This window comes from Clarias gariepinus, chromosome 2, assembly GCF_024256425.1.
Source record: "Clarias gariepinus isolate MV-2021 ecotype Netherlands chromosome 2, CGAR_prim_01v2, whole genome shotgun sequence".
NCBI classification, from domain to species: domain Eukaryota; kingdom Metazoa; phylum Chordata; class Actinopteri; order Siluriformes; family Clariidae; genus Clarias; species Clarias gariepinus.
In genome coordinates, this window is record NC_071101.1 from 10,688,618 (window position 1) to 10,709,459 (window position 20,842).

The 20,842-nt window shown below is 37.7% G+C and overlaps 1 protein-coding gene across 1 annotated transcript; it reads right to left on the minus strand.

Annotated features, from left to right (window-relative positions):
- Positions 1–3,871: 3,871 nt before the first annotated feature.
- Positions 3,872–20,253, minus strand: LOC128507356 (tumor necrosis factor receptor superfamily member 11B-like). The gene is made up of 5 exons (XM_053478167.1): positions 20,235–20,253; positions 8,280–8,394; positions 6,314–6,695; positions 5,990–6,163; positions 3,872–5,283 (listed from the first exon to the last, which is right to left on the minus strand). Exons 2-5 carry the CDS (start codon positions 8,292–8,294, stop codon positions 4,964–4,966), a joined length of 891 nt encoding a protein of 296 aa, XP_053334142.1. The 5' UTR covers positions 8,295–8,394; positions 20,235–20,253; the 3' UTR covers positions 3,872–4,963.
- Between the last annotated feature and the right edge of the window lie 589 nt (positions 20,254–20,842).

Below are 20,842 nucleotides of genomic sequence, written 5' to 3' on the forward strand. Positions count from 1 at the left end.
TTATTTTCTCTCTGCTAGACAGCATATGACTAAAAATGCTCCTGCTCAATTTTGACCGAAAGAACAAATCCAAATAAACACAGAAATTCATGTAGAAGAAGTTGATGAATATTTTGAAGCTTTACCTAATGGAGAATATCTGTGCACATGCTGTAAGACTGATATGGAGTATTTCTGCAAAGAAGAAAAAGTTGAACAAACCTAATAAAACCCAACCAACAGTAAAAATACTTACAGGAATAGGGGGTGCACATTTGCTAGAGTGCCTTGCAAAAGTATTCATACCCCTTGAACTTGTCCACAGTTTGTCATGTTAAAACCACTAAGGAAAACATACTTTATTGGCATTGTACTGTATGTGATAGACCAGCACAAAGTGGCACATAATTTTGAAGTGAAAGGAAAATAATGAATGGTTTTCAATATCTAAAAAGGATGATATGCATTTGTATTTAGCCCCTTTTTCTCTGATACCCCTCACCAAAATCCAGGGGGATCAATTGCCTTCAGAGGTCACAATCTCAGTATATATACAGCTGTGCGGCACGGTGGTATAGTGGTTAGTACTGTCTCCTTGCACGGATTCCCGTCCAGGCTCGATTCCTGTCTCTGTGTGCATGGAGTTTGCTTGTGCTTGGTGGGTTTTCTCCGGGTACTCCTGTTTTCTCCCACAGTCGAAAGATATGCAGGTTAGGCTAATTGGCATTCTCAAATTGCCCGTAGTGTGTGAATGAGAGGGTGTGTGCCCTGCGATGGATTGGCACTCTGACCAGGGTGTACCCAACCTCGTGCCCTAAGTCTCCTGGGATAGGCTCCAAGTCCCCACGACCCTGAATGCAGGGTAACGCGGTATATCCTGTAGTCTTCTAACCAAACTCATACACCTGCTATTTATTTGAACATTTCTATTCTATTTTTCATTTTTTTTACATAGTTTTGTTCTCTAAATAGACACTTTAACCACACTTACAATTATAGTAACTCCATAGTTAAATTTGCACACTACCCTAAAACTCCCTTCTGTGTGTTATATTTATTGTCCTGCAGAATGATGCTACTTACCTAATATCCTCTGTGTTATATTTTTTGCACTTATTACAGCTCTAGGTGGGTGGCATGATGGTGTAATGCTGGAATCGCCTTGTACCGCCCCGGTTCTAATCCCGGCCAGGCTCGATTCCTGTCTCTATGTGTTTGCATGTTCTCCCCATGCTTGGTGGGTTTCCTCCGGGGACTTCGGTTTCCTCCCAAAGACCTGCAGATTAGGCTAATTGGCGTTTCCTAATTGCCTATAGTGTATGCCCTGCGTTGGATTGGCACCCTATGGAGCGTGTACCCCGCCTCGTGCCCTTAGTCTCCTAGGATGGGCTCCAGACTCCCTATGAACCTGTATACAGGATAAAACAGTATAGATGTTGATGAGTCAGTAAGCGGATTTTTAAAATATATGAGTACAGCACACCTTATACTTTGTTGAATATCCTTTGTGAATACTGCTTTTTGGAGATGTTTTTGATAACCATTAACCAGCTTCTGGCAGAATTATAACTGAATATTTAACCCCATTTCTTTCCTGTAAAAGCTTTAATGTGTGTTTGTAGTCATCGCTTCTGGGCCCAGGTGTTACTTTTTAAAGGATTTAAAAAAGAATAATCTTACAGAAAAGAAAGCAGCATATTAAAGTGGTGTGAAAAACTATTCCTGATTTCTTATTCTTTTGCATGTTTGTCACACAAAATGTTTCTGATCATCAAACACATTTAACTATTAGTCAAAGATAACACAAGTAAACACAAAATGCAGTTTTTAAATGATGGTTTTTATTATTTAGGGAGAAAAAAAATTCAAACCTACATGGTGAAAAAGTAATTGCCCCCTGAACCTAATAACTGGTTGGGCCGCCCTTAGCAGCAATAACTGCAATCAAGCGTTTGCGATAACTTGCAACGAGTCTTTTACAGAGCTCTGGAGGAATTTTGGCCCACTCATCTTTGCAGAATGTTGTAATTCAGCTTTATTTGAGGGTTTTCTAGCATGAACCGCCTTTTTAAGGTCATGCCACAACATCTCAATAGGATTCAGGTCAGGACTTTGACTAGGCCACTCCAAAGTCTTCATTTTGTTTTTCTTCAGCCATTCAGAGGTGGATTTGCTGGTGTGTTTTGGGTCATTGTCCTGCTGCAGCACCCAAGATTGCTTCAGCTTGAGTTGATGAACAGATGGCCGGACATTCTCCTTCAGGATTTTTTGGTAGATAGTAGAATTCATGGTTCCATTTATCACAGCAAGCCTTCCAGGTCCTGAAGCAGCAAAACAACCCCAGACCATCACACTACCACCACCATATTTTACTGTTGGTATGATGTTCTTTTTCTGAAATGCTGTGTTACGTTTACGCCAGATGTAACGGGACACGCACCTTCCAAAAAGTTCAACTTTTGTCTCGTCGGTCCACAAGGTATTTTCCCCAAAGTCTTGGCAATCATTGAGATGTTTTTTAGCAAAATTGAGACGAGCCTTAATGTTCTTTTTGCTTAAAAGTGGTTTGGAAATCTGCCATGCAGGCCGTTTTTGCCCAGTCTCTTTCTTATGGTGGAGTCGTGAACACTGACCTTAATTGAGGCAAGTGAGGCCTGCAGTTCTTTAGATGTTGTCCTGGGGTCTTTTGTGGCCTCTCGGATGAGTTGTTTCTGCGCTCTTGGGGTAATTTTGGTCGGCCGGCCACTCCTGGGAAGGTTCACCACTGTTCCATGTTTTTTCTATTTGTGGATAATGGCTCTCACTGTGGTTCACTGGAGTCCCAAAGCTTTAGAAATGGCTTTATAACCTTTACCAGACTGATAGATCTCAATTACTTTTGTTCTCATTTGTTCCTGAATTTCTTTGGATCTTGGCATGATGTCTAGCTTTTGAGGTGCTTTTGGTCTACTTCTCTGTGTCAGGTAGCTCCTATTTAAGTGATTTCTTGATTGAAACAGGTGTGGCAGTAATCAGGCCTGGGGGTGACTACAGAAATTGAACTCAGGTGTGATAAACCACAGTTATTTTTTAACAAGGGGGGCAATCACTTTTTCACACAGGGCCATGTAGGTTTGGATTTTTTTTTCTCCCTAAATAATAAAAACCATCATTTAAAAACTGCATTTTGTGTTCAATTATGTTATCTTTGACTAATAGTTAAATGTGTTTGATGATCAGAAACATTTTGTGTGACAAACATGCAAAAGAATAAGAAATCAGGAAGGGGGCAAATAGTTTTTCACACCACTGTATGTAAACGGCCACTTTTCAGACAAACAACACCAACAACAAAAAGCTTCTGGGTTTTGCTGCATGAAAAAAAAGCAGCAGTTGAAACAAAGTTCTCATTAGGACTGTGGCTGGTTCTAAGATGTTCAGTAAAACTAAGCAGCTAATTTCGTTATTAAACTGCACCCACTGTAACTGAGACTATATTTTAAGCAAAGGGTCATCACACCAATTATTGACTTTAATAATAAACCTTTTGTGCTTTATAAGGGAAGCTTACAGTGTCACCTACCTGCCTACTTAGACAATCTGACTACAATCCTGCTACCTAAAGCTCCAGTACACGCCATGGGTTTTGAGGTCACCGATGACTTTGTATGTGGTCACAGAATGGTCTCTTGAAGCTGAGCAGTTCCTAAATGAAGCTTTTGAGAGTCCTGCCTTCAGAAGTCACCTAATTAGTAAAAGTCCACCTGTGCATTATTTAATCTCAGTGTAAACACAGCTGTTCTGTGAAGCCCTCAGAGGTTTGTTAGAGAACATTAGTGTAAAAACATCATGGGGCCCAAGGAACACACCAACGTAAGATGGATGAATGGATACTGACACAGGAGGCTGAATACAAATTCGTGCCATACTTTTTATTTATTTGTAAAAAAAAAAATAATAATAATAATAATAAAATAAAATACTGAAAAAACATTAATCCATTCTTCCCCATCGGGGAAAATGAAAGTCCAATAGTGCAGGTCATCCACGTTCATCATACAATATGATTTAAGTGTAAATTTCCGGTTGCAACAGTATTTTTATGTATGTTTATAGCTGAAACTAGCCAAACCACAATTCCTAAAACTGAATGGCAGAGGGATTAGCGTGTGTGAAGTTTATCTGATCAGACTTTATTACAGTGAATAGCTAATACCAATAACAATGCTCATAAGTTATGACTTTTACTGTATTTTATTTCTTCGCAAAGTTCTTAAGTATCTCCTAATGTACAAACTCTTACTCTATAAAAACTATAGCAAATCATTAAGAGGTAATAATGTTGCTTGAGGCAGATAGTTCTACATATACAGTATATTTTTAAGTTGAATAATAAAAAAAATCTATTAGCTGCACCTTTTTTTCTCTCTTTACAACAGAGTGCAAAGTGAAAGACTTTTCAAACCTGCTATGAACTTTTGAAATGAAATGTTTACAAAATGTACATTCATTAAAGAAATAGACACAGACATTTACTTCAAAATGCAAAAAAGGGTGCAAAAAAAAAAACAAAGAAAAAAAACAAAGCCTTTTATATTCATCTGCAAAACACCTATTTGTAAAACAGTGTAACAGCAACTACCAGTCAAAAGTTTGGACACCCTTGTTCAAGGTTTTGTTATTTTCTACACTTCTGGAGACCTAAAAGCTATTAAATAACAACACATGTAACTGGCTCTCATGAGGTCCATTTCACCTTAGAAATCAACACTTAACCAGCACCTTACAGCGCATAAGTAGCAGATATATCTCAATATAAACCGAGATAAGGTGCCTTCAGCTTTGTTGTACAGTGTAGAAATAAATAAATATCAGAAAAGACCATCAAATTAAAAGGTGTGTCCAAACTTTTGAGTTTGTGTGTGTATATCGAGTATACAGTATATACAAACGATGAAATATAATGTACATGTGCAGTAACATAGATTTTGAAGGTGGTGGGGAATTAATTATGGAGGTCACTAATAAAACTGTTTTTGCATAGAAGAAATTCATCTTGGATGCTTTTAATTTTCTGCTCGAGTTTGTTGGCCAGGTGCTTCACACCGGCGTTGTACAGATCTTTGGGAAGGTCTACAACCTGCTGTTCTGTAGCCTCGCTAAGCCACTGCTGCAGCAGCTGAATGCAGCCATCGTGGTCTGGGACAAAACAGATTTTACGAGTGTTCGTTGAATTTGTTAACTGTTTAATGTAGCGATGTAGCTTCCGATTATTGTGATTCTTGATGATTTCTATTAAGGGCCCTGTAATCATCTTTACCCAACCTGAGAATAGAAACATAAACAAACAAAAAAAATATTAAAAACAATCTCAAACAATCTTGCATCCAGTTACCTTCCCTAATTCAAAAAAAGGAGTTAGGACGTCTGTGCAAGAATGAATAATTTAACATTAGACCCATTTTAAATAATTATGAAGAAACAAAATACTGCACTTAGCTGATGATGTCGATTGAATGATTTATTAGTTTACTGGCACACACATTATCAATAACTAAGTCTCTCATTCTTAAATCTGTTCGGATCTGATAGGCTAGATGTTTATACTCTTTCGGATATGTTTTTGTTTATATACAGATCATTGTAAATAAAAATTATGAACAAAGTAACACCTTCTTCAATGAGGAGACCTTCACATGTAAGCTGTAAATCCTATCTATGCACTAAAAGCCAAACCACAATCCCATCATCTCCTCTCCTCCCTCTTTAACCCGAGCCAACATTTTTCTCGTTGCATCATGCTTGCATAATCAGCACTTGCCAACTATTCAGTAATAAAATTGATACGTCTCAGCTCCTTAGTTTTGTTACATTTAAAAAAAAAAATTTTAAATGCTCCAGCTAATAGTTACAGTTTATGACTTGCTGTTGATACTTTTGACATATGATGAAAGAAAATTTCCAGATGTTTTACCCCCTCCGTTAAACCAAGAATATAGTAGTTATTGTATTTCATAGTAGTTAAACGTACCGTCACTGATGAGGTTGTTGCAGGTTAAACACACGTTGTCGAAACTGCTGGTGCCGTGGAACAGGAGCTTCTCTTCTGAGTTGCACGCTGTGTGCGGAATGCATGGTGTGTTTTTTCCAGCTGAATAGAATCCCTCGCTGCATGCCTCACAGACCGTGTCTCTGTCTGGAGTTCCTGTTTAATCACAAGAATAGACATCATATTTTATATATACACACACACACACTTTTACAGTGCTGATAAGCACAAGAGATTAACAAGTCGAGTCAAAATAAAACAGGCTGCTACACACACACACACACATTAACTTTTAAACAGACTTACCCATTTCTTTTACTCCGTATCCTTTTTCACACACCCTATGTGGCTTGCAGAAATACGAGTCCCGGTAAAACCCTGCCTTGCACCCACACACACGGTTACTGGACCTCGTGCACTCCTGCATCACGACTTCATCTCCTGAACACCAGTTACATGGCAGGCAATCGTAGATGTAGTTCCAGTACTGGGTGTAGTAGCCCACATCGCAGGCCGCACATCGGGTAGGCTGTGTCTCCGTGCAGTGTGCCTGCAGACGGAAACCTGGAGGGCATCGGTCGCACAACAATTTTCGACCGGAGGGAAGCTCTCGCCAGTACTTGGTCTCATATTGAGCAAGTACTAACGATGCAGCAGTGCAGTATAGCACTAGGATTGTGAAGAAAACCTGCAAAAACAAACACACACACAAAATACTATGAGGATCTTTCAGTGTAGTAAATCTAACCATAATCTTAACCTCAGTAACCGAATGTAACTCAGTGTGGGGGTGTACTGTGAAGGGTGTTTCTGCAGCCTTTTGGCACATGTTCCACAAACACACATCACCCATTCCGATCAGACAAACAAACTTTTCATTCTGCATGTCGGTATTCATTCACACCAGATATACCAAGTGTTAACTCATGAGAGAGAATCGAGGTTGTTGAAAATTCAGGATGTGAGTAAAGCAGATTAGTTTAGTAGAGAAGAAGAGTACAAGATTTAGTTTTGATTCTTTTAGTTGTGTTTGGTTTATTTACAAGGCATGACAGAAGACACTTTGACTAATAAAACCTAGGGAAAACCAAGGGGACGTCCCGATACAATACCCAGGTCCCAATACGATTTGTATTGCGATTCTATGAATATCTTGATTCAATATAATTTTTTCCTTGATTTTGTAATAAGTCTAAACAACCTTTGCAAACAATTTACTTCTGCCACACAGTATGCTCAGCTGTCTTTATATAACATTTAGGCATTTTGCTGATACTCTTATTAAAGATATGATTTAGATATAAATTATATTACATTTTTTGGTAAAGGAGAAGTTTTCACAGAGTTCACTGAAACTTTATGGCCGATTTATTGATAGGAAAAGATTTTAAACAACTAACCTGATCAATCTGATATCATCTTGTCCTGCCTGGAGATTAAAATCATATCGAATATAACGAGTTTGGTCGCACAGGGCAAGAAATTGATACATGTTTAAATTTTAAGTGATAAAATGCTGCAGTTTGTTTATAATCATGAAGGTGGTTCACTCTAAACTAAACTATTCACACATGGATAGACAGTTCAGCTTTCAAATTTGATTAGAATTGTAATGGAATTGGGGGGGAAATAATATAGAATCAGTTTTTTTTTGAGAGCATCGCAATACAAATCAGATCGACATCTGGGTATCGTGATAATGTCCCCTAGGTTTTATCAGTCAAAACGTCTCTAGTTATCCTTTAATGCATTATGAACCAACACTAAAAAAAACAACAACAACAACAACAATACTATTTCTTTACTCAGACAAAGCCAGAATCATTTCTACATGACAGAGTAAGACTTTCTGAAGAGAATTTCTAAAACGTTCCACAAGTCAATCATTGTTGTCAACACTATTACAAACACTATTAACCATATCTTATGTGACAGGAGTACCTTTAAAATCAGCCGCTTCCCAGGAGAAGGTGAAAATACAGTGAAGAGACAAACAGTTTACTTCAAACTCTCTCTCTCTCTAACAAACTTAAACATTTAATTCTCCGTCTCCACAGCGCGAAAACACACACACACAGAAACGTCCCGATTTGGATTTAGTTTCTTTCTCGAACCAACACGTTAAAGAGTTAGTTAGTTAGTTAGTTAAGAGAAAGAGAGAGAAAACAGACAAACAACCCGACACAAAGCCTCCACGCTCGAGACGTGCGTTAGTGCGTGCGACACGAGCGCTACGTGGAGCTACGCTAAGAGCGCGAGCGACGTCACTCACCTCAAGGGTTGCCATGTGAGCCTATGCACGCGGGTCGCTCAGCAGCGCTGTTGTCAGGGAGGAAGCGCTCGTGCCCCGAGTTAAATACTCTCCTCACATCCTGCGTCACGGAATTCTAGGGAAGAAAAAAAAAAACCCAACAAATGTACATCTCTCGATCTTTGTATCTCTCTGAATCTATCTTAGTAATCAATATTTAAGGGGGCTTTATTGGCATGACAAATATTTACATTAGTATTGGCGAAGCGTATAAATGAGAAAATAACAGGGGTAGACTAGATAAAAAATACAAATAAAAAGAAAGAATAAAAAGACAAATAATCAATAAATGTATATAGATTTAAAAAAAAGGTACAATAATAATATCCTTAATGGCATTGTGGCTCAGTTTCCAGCTTACCATGTGGGTGGCCCTGGTTTGATTCCCAGCCAGCAAACCCCAGCCACTGGATGCACTTCTAAGCCTAGATAAAATCGGAGGGTTGCACCAAGAACAACATCTTTTATCTATCTATCTATCTATCTATCTATCTATCTATAATACTAGTAATGATACCATACTTATTGTATACCTATCATTTTCCTCCTCTACTTTCATACTAATCATTCTTTTCCTACATATTGGATATTAATTATTATTTAGGTACCTTATTAAATACTTTTATACTTATCACTATTTTTTTGAATTACGTCTCATCATTATTTTCTAATAATATACATACTTACTGTACTTTTATGTTTATATATAGAATATTTTCTGCTTTTGAATAGAAAGCAGTCTCCATGTTTACTTTACTATACATGAAAGGTTGGGAGTCATTAGGGTCAGAGCACAGAATCACTTATGATATTACTACTGTATTCTGAGGCAGAACATTACAGTGATCCCAAAAGTGGCAAAATGGATTAGTAACCATGAGACTGAGCCACAAAGGTGCAACAAAAGCTTAAAAAATAAAACAATGTCCTCTAAGTCACCCCTTGGTTACTATACAAAAACCTGCATAAAAAATGCAGAATAAAACCCACACCAGACCTTTAAAACTACTCAGATTTCCTCACAGTGAGCCACATCCATGGTAACAATCTCACATTGTTCTGTGAAAGTAAATAAAATAAAATAACTGAGTTCCTTGAAATTGTATGGTAAATTTATTCATATGAATTCTAGGAATTCCAGAGTTAAGTACCCTGTATTTTATGCCTGGAAATTTAATCATATCCTGAATACAGGTTGCTTAACGTGAGAAAAACAAACCAGAACAAACATATATCATACATGTGGCAGGACGGTGGTATAGTGGTAAGTGCTGTGGGCTCGCACCTCCAGGTTTGGGGGTTCGATTTGGTGGATCAATCTTTGTTATCCATTACAAATGAAGTCGGGTTCACTGTCGAGTCTGGTTCCTCTTAAGGTTTTGTCCTGATGCTATCTCAGGAAGTTTTTCCTCGCCTCTTTTCCTTGGGAGTTTTTCTGATAATTTTGATTTATGCATATTTCCTCACACATTGTACACTAATTTCCCTATTTTTCCAAAGAGATTATTGCAGATTAGGTTTATTGGGGTTACCAATGTGCGTGTGCATGTGTGTGTGTGTGTGTGTGTGTGAGTGTGTGTTTGGTCAGCAATAGATTGGCACCCTTCTCACCCCAACTCAAAAATAATCTTGATGCCAAGTGACCTGCATCAAATGATCTCATTTCGTTCTGTGGTATATCTCTTTATCACGCTTGTGCTTGTGATTTTATCTGCTTATCCAAATATACTTTTTCCTTGTAGGATCAGCAACCCAGTGAGCCCTGACCGTATCATTTTATTTGTTTAAAACAATTGGATTAAAAAAACATTGATGCAGGGGAACGTGAACTAGTTTTCTTATGAACTATGTGTGCTGAGAAATGTAGGCTGATGACAGTAATAATTTAGGAATGAAGACTATGATCATGTACACTGCTGAGTAACACAATTAATAATTGCCTTATTTAGACGCATAATGTCCGCAGTAGGATTCACCTGGCTGAGCACTTCTCATTGTCATCCACAGTTTAATGTCACTGAACACATAATTTCATTAAAATCATAAAGAATCAGTGAACTGTAACAGTGACAACAATTATAAATAATACACTATATTTAAAGAGAGAGAACACCTAACAGAGATTGTTTAAAGTGTATGTCAGAGAGAAGAATGAGATCATGTGATGCAGGTCACTCAGTATTGGGATAAAAAATTTTTTTAAGCCACTTTTGAGATCAAAACCATTATGTTTGCATTATTTTAAAATCAAGAAACCCCCCTACTACAAAAGTGGACACATTCGATTAAAGAACTATAGAATAACTCAAATCCATATAGGGTAAATCGAAAAGAAAAAAAATAGAATAAACAAAATTAAATATAATTATAACTATTAAAAAAATAATTATTTAATTTCCCAGATAATAATCTGATAAGAAAATGACATTTCAGAGTTACAAATTACGAACACCTAGATGTAAGTATTAGCTCTGGATAAATAAAATATCAAATTTGTAAAGAACATCAAGAGCAGACAGAAAAAAGCAAATGCACACACACACACACACACCTAATTCCTATCTTATTACTACAGTACCTGTTGGGTTAATAAGCATCAAAAAGAATCTACCTTGAAGAATTGAAGCGAATTCCTTTCCTAAAGATCATTCTGGTATCCTTGTAGACAGGACATGCCTTCATTGTTCTTTCAACTAGTGCAAACCAAATATATAGACATGCAAAACTAAGTGCAGCTATAGACTCAAGACTTCTTCTGTAAGAATGTCATTTTAAATCCATGCACTCTGTTTACCTGCCAATCCCAACCTGTAGGCTAACTCTTCTTATTGTTTGTTATAATAGGCACGGTAAAACTCTGTCTATTATTGCAACCAATAAGTGGAAAAGAAAGTAAACACGTGCTTCCTTTGAAACACGTGATGTCCACATCTGCATCTTTAATAACTGTGTTACAAGGTAGTGTAAATCGCTTGGAGGAACACGCTGGCCACCATATGGCACATTCCAGAGAGATTTTTTCCTTGACGTAAGAAAAGGATTATGTCACCCTTCCACAGGCCACATTAGGCGTTCTTGATAAGCAGCCATGGATAAACTGTTACATAATTGGAATTTAAACACTTTGTGCACTGATGTAAAAGAGGCGGATTAAAAATGTTGGTATTTCTGGTGTCTTTTCTCTCGTGTTTGCACATTAAACTGACACCTAATAAGACAGACAGTCATCTGCTCCAAAGCAGAGATAATAACAACTCCCGGAACTGGATTATATTCTAACTACAGCACACCATGAGTAGTTTTATTCCTCTAATAGTAATTTGGCAAGAAGGGCCATCCAAGGCAAAAAGGGAGAAGGTTTCAATTGTGATCCTTTAATCTGTCAGGGTAATTCGGAGTACTTGGAGGCACCTTACAAAGCACAAAACTAAAAACACACACGTACACAACCCAAGGCAAGATTTGCACCTCCAATGCTGGTACTGTGAGACAACAGCATCAACACAGAGCCAGTGTGTCCCCACACACATGTACTTACACTCCTCCTTGGGACTTTTGGGAAAAGCCTACATAAGCTGCAGTATATTAAGAACAGTGCTGCTAGGCCATGTCACTTCCATTCTTAAATCACTTCATTGGCTCCTTGTTTTATTAAGAATTGGATACAAGGTTGCCCTTCTTACCCACCAGTGCTTTTATGGGGATGCCCCTCCCTATCACAAAAAACTCATCACCTCACATACATCCACACGTGCATTATAAAGAAAATGTATTATTATTATTATCATTATTATCATTATTATTATTATTATTATTATTATTGCACCTATTGGTAGTCATTCCATCACTTTCTCAGCAAGTACCACAACTTAAAACACAACTTGTCATCTTGGATCCAGACATTAGAAAAATATGGTGTCATGGGAAGTAGGATGTTTGGTGAATCTGGAATGTGTTACTCCTACAAAACAAACTTGTGTCATTATTACACAAACAATGGGAATCATTGGCTCCTTGGCTCCTCAGAAAATCATGAGCAAGGGTCGAGCACAGGCTGTGTCGCATGATCACCAGAAACAGGATGAAAAAATTTCCTGGCCAAAGCTTAATAAGGAACTTTCCAGAACATTTAAGTTGGTACAGGGTTCCTAGAAATGTTACTTAAGTTCCTCGAAATTAGCCTAGGAGTATATATACACTCTTACCTTCCTTTAAATATACCACATTTTTATGTTACTTCACTCCAGAGCATCTTCATGTCTTGTCTTAGCACGGCATAATGACAGATTTCATCATTATCTAAATTTAAATCAGGATTTGTGACAGTTTCGATGGTTACCAGCACTTTATAATAATAAAACTAAATACAAGTTGGCGTCATAGTGACATTGTGTTTAGCGCTGTGGTCTCGCACCTCCAGGGTCAAGGGTTAAATGACTGTTTTAGGTCTGTATGCATGGAGTTTGTGTGTTCTCCCAGTGCTTGATGGGGTTCCTCCGGGTACTCAGGTTTCCTCCCGCAGTCCAAATAATACCAATAATACCTTGCAGATTAGGTAAATTGGCGTTCCCAAACTGCCTGTAAAGGGCACTGTGATGGATTGGCACTGTGCCTCGTGCCCTTAGTCGCCTGAAATAGGCTATAGGCTGCCTATGACCCTGTACACAGGATAAATGACTGAATAAATGAATGAATTTAATTTAAATATACAAATTCGGAACCGCAAAATGTAATTTTAAACTAGTTAAAAAGTAGAATAGTTTTGGGTCCAAAACCTGATCCAGTGCTGCCTAAGGGAAACAGGTGATTCATTTGTTTTTGCTTTATTTAAGAATTTAGGAATTTGAGCCAATAAGGATTGGAATTTTAGGTACAAGCTGTCCTGTGTGTCCATTTCTTATCAGCAGGTTTGGGAGCTGAAACTTAAACAAACAGCCCCTTCATTGTGAAATAGCAAACTTGTCATGTTAATACGTTTTCTGGGAAGCTGACTAGTAACTAGTAGGTTTCCCATAAAATAGTGTGTGTATTATCAGCATAACACAGGTAGGGTACAGGTCAATATTATTCATTTAATCATATTTTATTGATTCTACCAGCGGCTTTGGTGAGAAACAGGATGAACCAAATCTAAATCCATATATTTTTTTTTTGGTTAAAAAGTCAGCAAACTATATTTCCATAAAGACAGTAGTGCAGTATTAATATTTCTAAGTAAATTTTATTAACATTGTTTGACCTTGGACTGTGACTTTTGTTTTCTCTCTCCTCTCCCTTTCCAGCTACCGAAACCAAAACTGAATGATATTCCTGAAGTGTTTGTTAATCTACTCCTATACTCTTGCACACACAAACGAAACAAAAACCATCCTCTGAAGGTTATGCTTAACAACAGTGTGGTCATGTGCTGTGAATTGTCCTCCTTAAGACCAACTGGATCACGAGACTGTGGTTCCTATAACACCCACACGAAACTCTTTTAATCTTAAGAGGTGAAAAGCAACAAATCTATCCAGTGTAAGACAAAGTATCCAGTTTCACCATGAAGGGCTATGAACTCAAAACACTGAGGCAGGGGGAGTTTTAGATAAAGCACATGATGTTTACTCAAGTTGAGTTACAGTAAAATAATCAGCAACAGAGTTAAAAGTTACCACAGTGACACTGATGTAACAAGAAAAAAAAAGAGACCCAAATGAAGATATTGAGTAAAGTCTTTTTTATATTTATAAGCATGGACTGTACAAAAGAGTAAGGATAAGGACTTGGCAAAGAATACAGGTAGAGATGGGAAAACCTTGCTTCGAGGCAGGAGGAGGACTGGAGATCCCCAGTGAGTTGCTTCATTAGACCCTTTTAGCTTTCTATAGATATATTTCTCATGTCTGTGTGCAGAGACTGAGCCTGCTTTAAGCGCACAATGCATGAAGCGTAAATAAAAATAGACCCATTACATATTCAAATTATTACTACACTTATGTGTACAATCAAAAATAGCAAAGCATTTTCATTTCTTTTGAGAGTTACAAAAAAAACAATAAGGTTGGCCTATCTGCAGACCAACTGACCCCAAGCCTTTTGTTACTTGCATGCCTATTTTTGATTTTAACTGTTTGCTTTCTGAGTTTAGCCTGATCCTTGCCTGTTTCCTCGACTTTTGATTTGGATTATCCCTGCCGATTCCGTTTGACGTGTTCCTTGAATTGTATTTGAATAAATATCTTACCTGCACATGATAACATAATAAAAAAAGAAATTTGTATCATAGCAACATAACAACATGCAAATGCTTTAAAAAAATTATATATATATATATATATATAATTTTTTTTTTTTTTTTTTTTTTACCTAGAGTTTGCATGTTCTCTCTGTGCTTGACAAGCAGATCAGGCTAAATGGCAAACCCATCATTGGCAAATCACCTTAAGTGCCTTAAGTTTCTTGGGATAAGCCCAAGGCCCCCACAACCCTGGAAAAAGCGGTATAGACAATGAGTGAGCTGTTATATTCAATGAATCAACAACCTTCTGGCATAGTTGTGTCTGGGAAGATGTTTATAGCGTCCGCTTTTACTGTGAAGCATACTGGAAGTTGTTTATTGTACCATGTGTGTAATTCATCAAGCTCATCATGAGAAAGGATGACTGCTTTGTGGCTAGTTTGTGTGACTGCGACTCAGGGCTACACCACTCTAATTTTTTCTCTCTCTGACCTATTAAGTCTCACTCCTGAATACGTCAAAGGAGGTGTGTGTGAGTGTGTGTGTTTAATGTAATACTGAAACTTTTCAGAAACGTTTTTCGTGCTAGTCTCTGCTGAACACTTGGACGGTCTTCTCCCACAGTGTCTGTGTCTTTGAAACGATCAAAACAGGTTACATCATAGATGTTCTGTCCCTCATTGGGGACAACCCCGTCCTCCCCCGGTTGAATCTTTTTGCCTTCTCACCGACTTTCATCTCAAAAAACCCTTTTCATGGAAACTGTAAAAATAACACTTAAATGTGAAAGGTTAGAATATGTTGTTCGTCATTCGGCTGCTCCTGGCAAGGGATCGCCACAGCGGAATACCCAGTCCAACAAATGGGTACGCCCTTCCTGACGCAACCCTCCCATTTTATCCAGGCTTGGGACCAGCACCGCATCCGGTGGCTGGTTCGGGCACTGGCTGGAAACCGAACCCGTATCTTCTGCATGGCAAGCGAAACACCTACAACTGAGCCACCAGAGCCTGGCTTTTCTCTCACCTTCCCTTTGATTACTCTGAGAGTCATAAATGTCTGAGTATGATAAACTGCTGTTTCATGAGTTTTCCATTTGCATGTTATATATATATATAAAACCCTTCTTTGCCTTTAGAAGGATTACTGCTTTTTGGGTGAAATCTTCCCAAAAGATTTTTATTCCTATGTTATTTTTAACAGTATTGATATAAATAAATAAATAAATAAATAAATACTGTGCATCAACATACAAGGGGTGTTTATGTTAAACTGGGACTTTTGATTGCGCAAAATAACAGAACACACTTAAGAGAGTAAAAACTCCCTTTATTTCTCTATATAATCCCCGGCTACACTAATGCACTTATCCCAGTGTTTTACTTAAAAAGGTTTTCGCAGTATGCTCAAGTCATGATCATTTGAAATTGTGTCATGGCTCTGACATGAGGAAACGGCGTGGAGGTCAGGACAGTACGTGAGATGTGGCAATAACTCCCGGCTGTGTTCATGTAATGTGCAAGTGGTGTTGGTGAATGATTGATTGTGTGTACATTTCCCACAGATAGATGTGTCTCTTCCACAAGTTGGCAACAAGTTATCTATTAATATTAAAAATCATTTATTCCACTTGAAACCAGATGTTTACTTGAACGACCGCATTGGGCTCAGAGCCACCCGATCGGGATCATCATAAATGCAAATACAAAATTCTTTAAACTCATTTGCACCATTCAGATGTTTTACTGCGACTTAAAGTCTCTGTAAATGTTAATCGCTTTTATGCCTTCATTTATAAGAAATTTCACGAGTCTTGGTTTGACTTGGACACCCCTAAATTAAGGACAGAATTTCTAATCAGGTAAAATCTTTAAGTTTAAAAAAATATATATGGTAAATGATGGTAAAAAGTAATTAAATATTAAATAAAATTAAGTGCATTTACATAATTTACTTTAGTAAAATTAACATAATAGCAATATGTAAACGCTTTACAGGGCCAAAATAATTTGTTAGTCTATTTGATAAATTGTAATAATAATAATAATAATAATAATAATAATAATAATAATAGACTTAAATGTATTATTATTATTATCATTATTATTGAGACTGTCTCATTTGAGTTTGTCTACTTTTTTGTCCTATTGTCAAAATTCCTACATCCTGATTTTGTTTTCTTGTGGAATTAATTTAAATAAGATGTTGTTCCTCTAATGACCTGAAATATTTCATCATCACTTGTACATCATGTCTCATCATACTTACAGGCCGCAAAAAAACCTATGACCAAGTAATAATACCGAAACGGCTCATGTTACGTCGCCCGCCATAGTTTTACACTAGACTAGTGATATCTAGACTAAATACTAGAACTGCAGGCATAGCGCCCACGTGTAACTCTGTCTCTGACTTCAACACAATCTCAAAATCAAACTGCTTGTAAGGGTTTCTGTTCACATCTGCACGTTAGACCTGGTGGTCATAAATACAGTATGGCTGATTCATGATGATTCTTTTTTTTTTTTTTTTTGTGCACTTTATAAAGAATGTGTTTCTCAGGTATGCCATTTCTTTCTCCTACTGTACGACTTTCTGTATTTCCTGTATAGTTACTGCTTGTCAGTGGTATGGTAGCTGCACGGAAGTCGACCCGATTGTTCCTGTCAGCTGCTTACAGTGACAAATATGTGGTTAAATCTTGCCAGTCACACAGGAATATATATTTCATAAATGCGTAACACTTCTGTACAGGAACTGATGTACTTAGACAAACTAAAAATACATTTCTTTGCCCCTGGAGCGTGAAGGTTTCAAGTGGGAAATTTAGCCAGAAAGTGTCCCGTAAACCGTGTAATTCAGCGTGAAAAGACTCGAAGGCCTGGTATCTGTATCCAAAACAAATTGCTCATTTTTGCCTCAGAGAATTACAGTATGTGAATGGTGCTAATCATCATACATCTCATACATAATTCCACCTGACATGAAATAGGAAAGACATCAAAGGTAATAGAGACCGTTTAAATGTCAGAAAATTTTAAATTAATGAAGATCTGGACGAGATTTTTTCCGCTTCTGTTTATGCCCGTCTGTACATCACATCTGTTTATGAAAAGCTTAAAATAGTTCCAATCCTCCCCCAGAGCAATACCTAATTATTTAAAATATTCAACACTATAAAGGTCAATGGCATTTTAATGTATCTGTAGACCCACCTACGGTAGTGGTAAAAACAAAAAACACACTTTTTTAATTGCTGTCATAAGAACATGTACTGTAAGATATGGTTTACTCATTATGATTGAGTTAATGGCCAGATTTATAGAAAAAAAAACACTGTTAATCTCACTCTCCTCATCCCTGGGTTCCTCCATATAAAATATAGAATATAAAAAATATAATGTAGACAATATTAAAAGTGCCTTATTTATAAGTTATAATATAATTTCCAAAAAAAAATAAAATAAAATCCAATTAGCCCTGTTAGGTGCTTTGAAATAGCTTATTGTGACTTCAAATAGTAGTTATTATTAATTCTGATGAGTGACATAGAAACAGGTGGCATGGCAAAGAGGACAAAACTGTACTGACCTACGGGTTAGAGAGCCGCACCACGGAATGTAATAATATAAATAAGAGCCCTTACTTAGGGCTTCTGAGGAGATCAACGAAATAGGAGTTTATGAGAGTGCATGCGAAGACCCTACCGTTGACCTGACGTGGCTTTGGAGACTAAAGATAAGCCTTATATCCTCTCAGGATATTGAGTGTGCACCCTTACTGAGGATCTACAGGTATGTGTGACTCAGGGCTTTTTTCAGTGCATGAGGAGTGGCGTGTGCTCTCTCTTTCTTTTTCTCTGAAGTTTCCTGGCTTCTTAGAAAGACTGGGCTGCATCTTTGTCTTGGATCTTGCACACTTTATCTTGGCCCTGATAGCTTTTCCTGTCGCTTCCTAAAAGATAGCATGAAGTTTGCAGGTATCAGGGCCCTTAAATAGGTCTGCCCCTTGCGAGATCCACATCATTACACCTACTGGTTGAGTGAAGGAAATGTTATCCATCTGTTAATCAGAACATGAAAAACCTCCACATAGGTCCTCATACTGTTTCTGGACGCCTGTACATCAATCTTACCATGGATCTTCACGCTTGCCTTTTCCCACATATTATTAAAATTTTATCTTTGGGTTTTTCCTATCTTTCTCCTTTTTTCTGTTTCATGATCGAGAATGATATCCAGCATGCCATCATGTGGCAGATTGATTGTTTGACATTGTCCTACTTTATCCTTCCCACATCTCCCCTTCCCGTCACCATTCCCATGCTGTTGATTGGCTGTAATGGTGTTATGTGACATGGTATGCACCACTTTGACGGGGTCCCTTGAATTAAACTGCATACTGCACCTTAACTAACTAAGAGAATTGACTAACATTGCTATTAAAATGACACATGAGTCGTCAACTGGTGTCCTCAGCAACATGCCTAATGTAGTGGCGTTAGGACACACTCCTAATGTTTAAAAGTTAAGGTTGCAAAGTTTGAGACAAGGAAAATGTTTGCCTATACAGAGTTAATAAGGTGTGCTTTCGAACCAAGTTGACCTAAATGAGAATTTTTTTCTTCTTCTATTAAGGTCTGTGTATAAAAAGCCTAAATCAGTTACAAACACTCCCCAGAGCAATGATGTCATACATAACTATTAAATATATTCAACACAAGGAACACCTTTTTAAACCTGCGTGGGTAGTAAATAGATCAAGAGCTAATCACAGAGACACACCTCTCGCTTGCTGTTGTACAACATCAACTGGAAAGTGAAGCAAAGTAAATAGTTCTGAGAAAAAGAAAAAGAAGGTATGTTTTTTTTTCATAATGATTGGGATTGGCCCGATTAAAAGGAAATCATCACAAACAGTCCAACTACAGTATATCTTCGTCACCATCCCCATGCTGTTAAGTGGTGTTATGTGATATGGTGCATGTTTGATTAAATTGCGCACTGCACCTTCACTAACTAGGAGGATTGGTCATCATATTAACAGCCCCAGCACCATAAAAACCAACATTGCTATCGAAACAACACAAGTCATCGACTGAACAAGAACAACAAATACTAGTAATGGCATTGGGATACACTCCTAATGTTTTAAGGATAAAGTTACAAAGTTTGAGAGATTATAAATGTTTGCCTATACAGAGGCCCATCTTCATGTTACGTCTGTGTATAAAAAGCTTAAATCAGTTACAAACACTCCCCAAAGCAATGATGTCATATATACAATAACTATTTAAAATAGTCTCCAGGAAGGTTTTTGAGACCGGTGTGGGTAGCAATGAGATCAAGAGCTAAACACAGAAACACACCTCTAGCTTGCATCATTTGGAAAGTGAAGCAAATAAAATAGTCCTGAAGAAAAGAAACAGAAGGTATAGTTTCGCTCAGTACTTACAGAAAAATGAAAGAAAAAATCATTAGAAGCTAGTCACTTTGGACATGAGTGAATAAAGATTTGTCTAAAAAAAAAGTTCCCATAGTATTTGGTTAACGCTAGAGTTATTACTCTGACATGAGAGAAAACCACGGTTTTCCACCAGACAGCGATACTCACAATTCTGCTGCTACTTTAGCTTGGCAAACTAGAAAATACACCGAAGTAAATGTCACCCATCTGTTAAGCAGAAACAGACCAACCTCCACATCGGTCTTCATGCTGTCCAGGTCCCAGAGGTTTCTACAATGATGTTAACACAGATCTTGCCTGTTCAACTTTTTGCTCTGGTCTTTGGATTTTCCCATCTCCTTCCTGACAAGGCATGTAATCTAATACATTATCATGTGACAGGTTTATCGCTGCTCTTTGCCCCACTTCATTCTTCCTCTATTTCTCCTTCCCTTCATTATCCTCCTGTTGCTGATTGGCTGCGATGGTGTTGCGGAGCACGCTCTTCACCACCTTCACAATGCGTATTGGATGAGAGTGCGTACTGCACCTTCACTAACTGTTGTGGCATAAATGAGGCTACTACAGTAGGTTGGTTATATTTTGGGAAACTGCCCACATTTAAAAGGCAGGCACAGACTAAAAGATGTTCAAAAATAGTAGGAAATAGTAAAAGTAATGGCTTCTGATTTATATTTAATGCAAGCGCACCCCGGGTGTTTTGAATACTGTTCAATGGACATTGTTGCAAAGCGGAATAAATGGTTTAGATATAAGTTAAAACATGTTTATCCCACTCAAGTGAAGGAAAAGATGGTGGCAAGGAAACACATCCTGGGATGAACATGGGGAAGAAGCT

Coding starts and splice junctions, on each gene's coding strand:
- LOC128507356 (XM_053478167.1), bottom strand. Junction 6,164..6,313: donor ATACGGAGTAAAAGAAATGG/GTAAGTCTGTTT, acceptor GTGATTAAACAG/GAACTCCAGACAGAGACACG. Junction 5,284..5,989: donor CAACAACCTCATCAGTGACG/GTACGTTTAACT, acceptor TTCTATTCTCAG/GTTGGGTAAAGATGATTACA.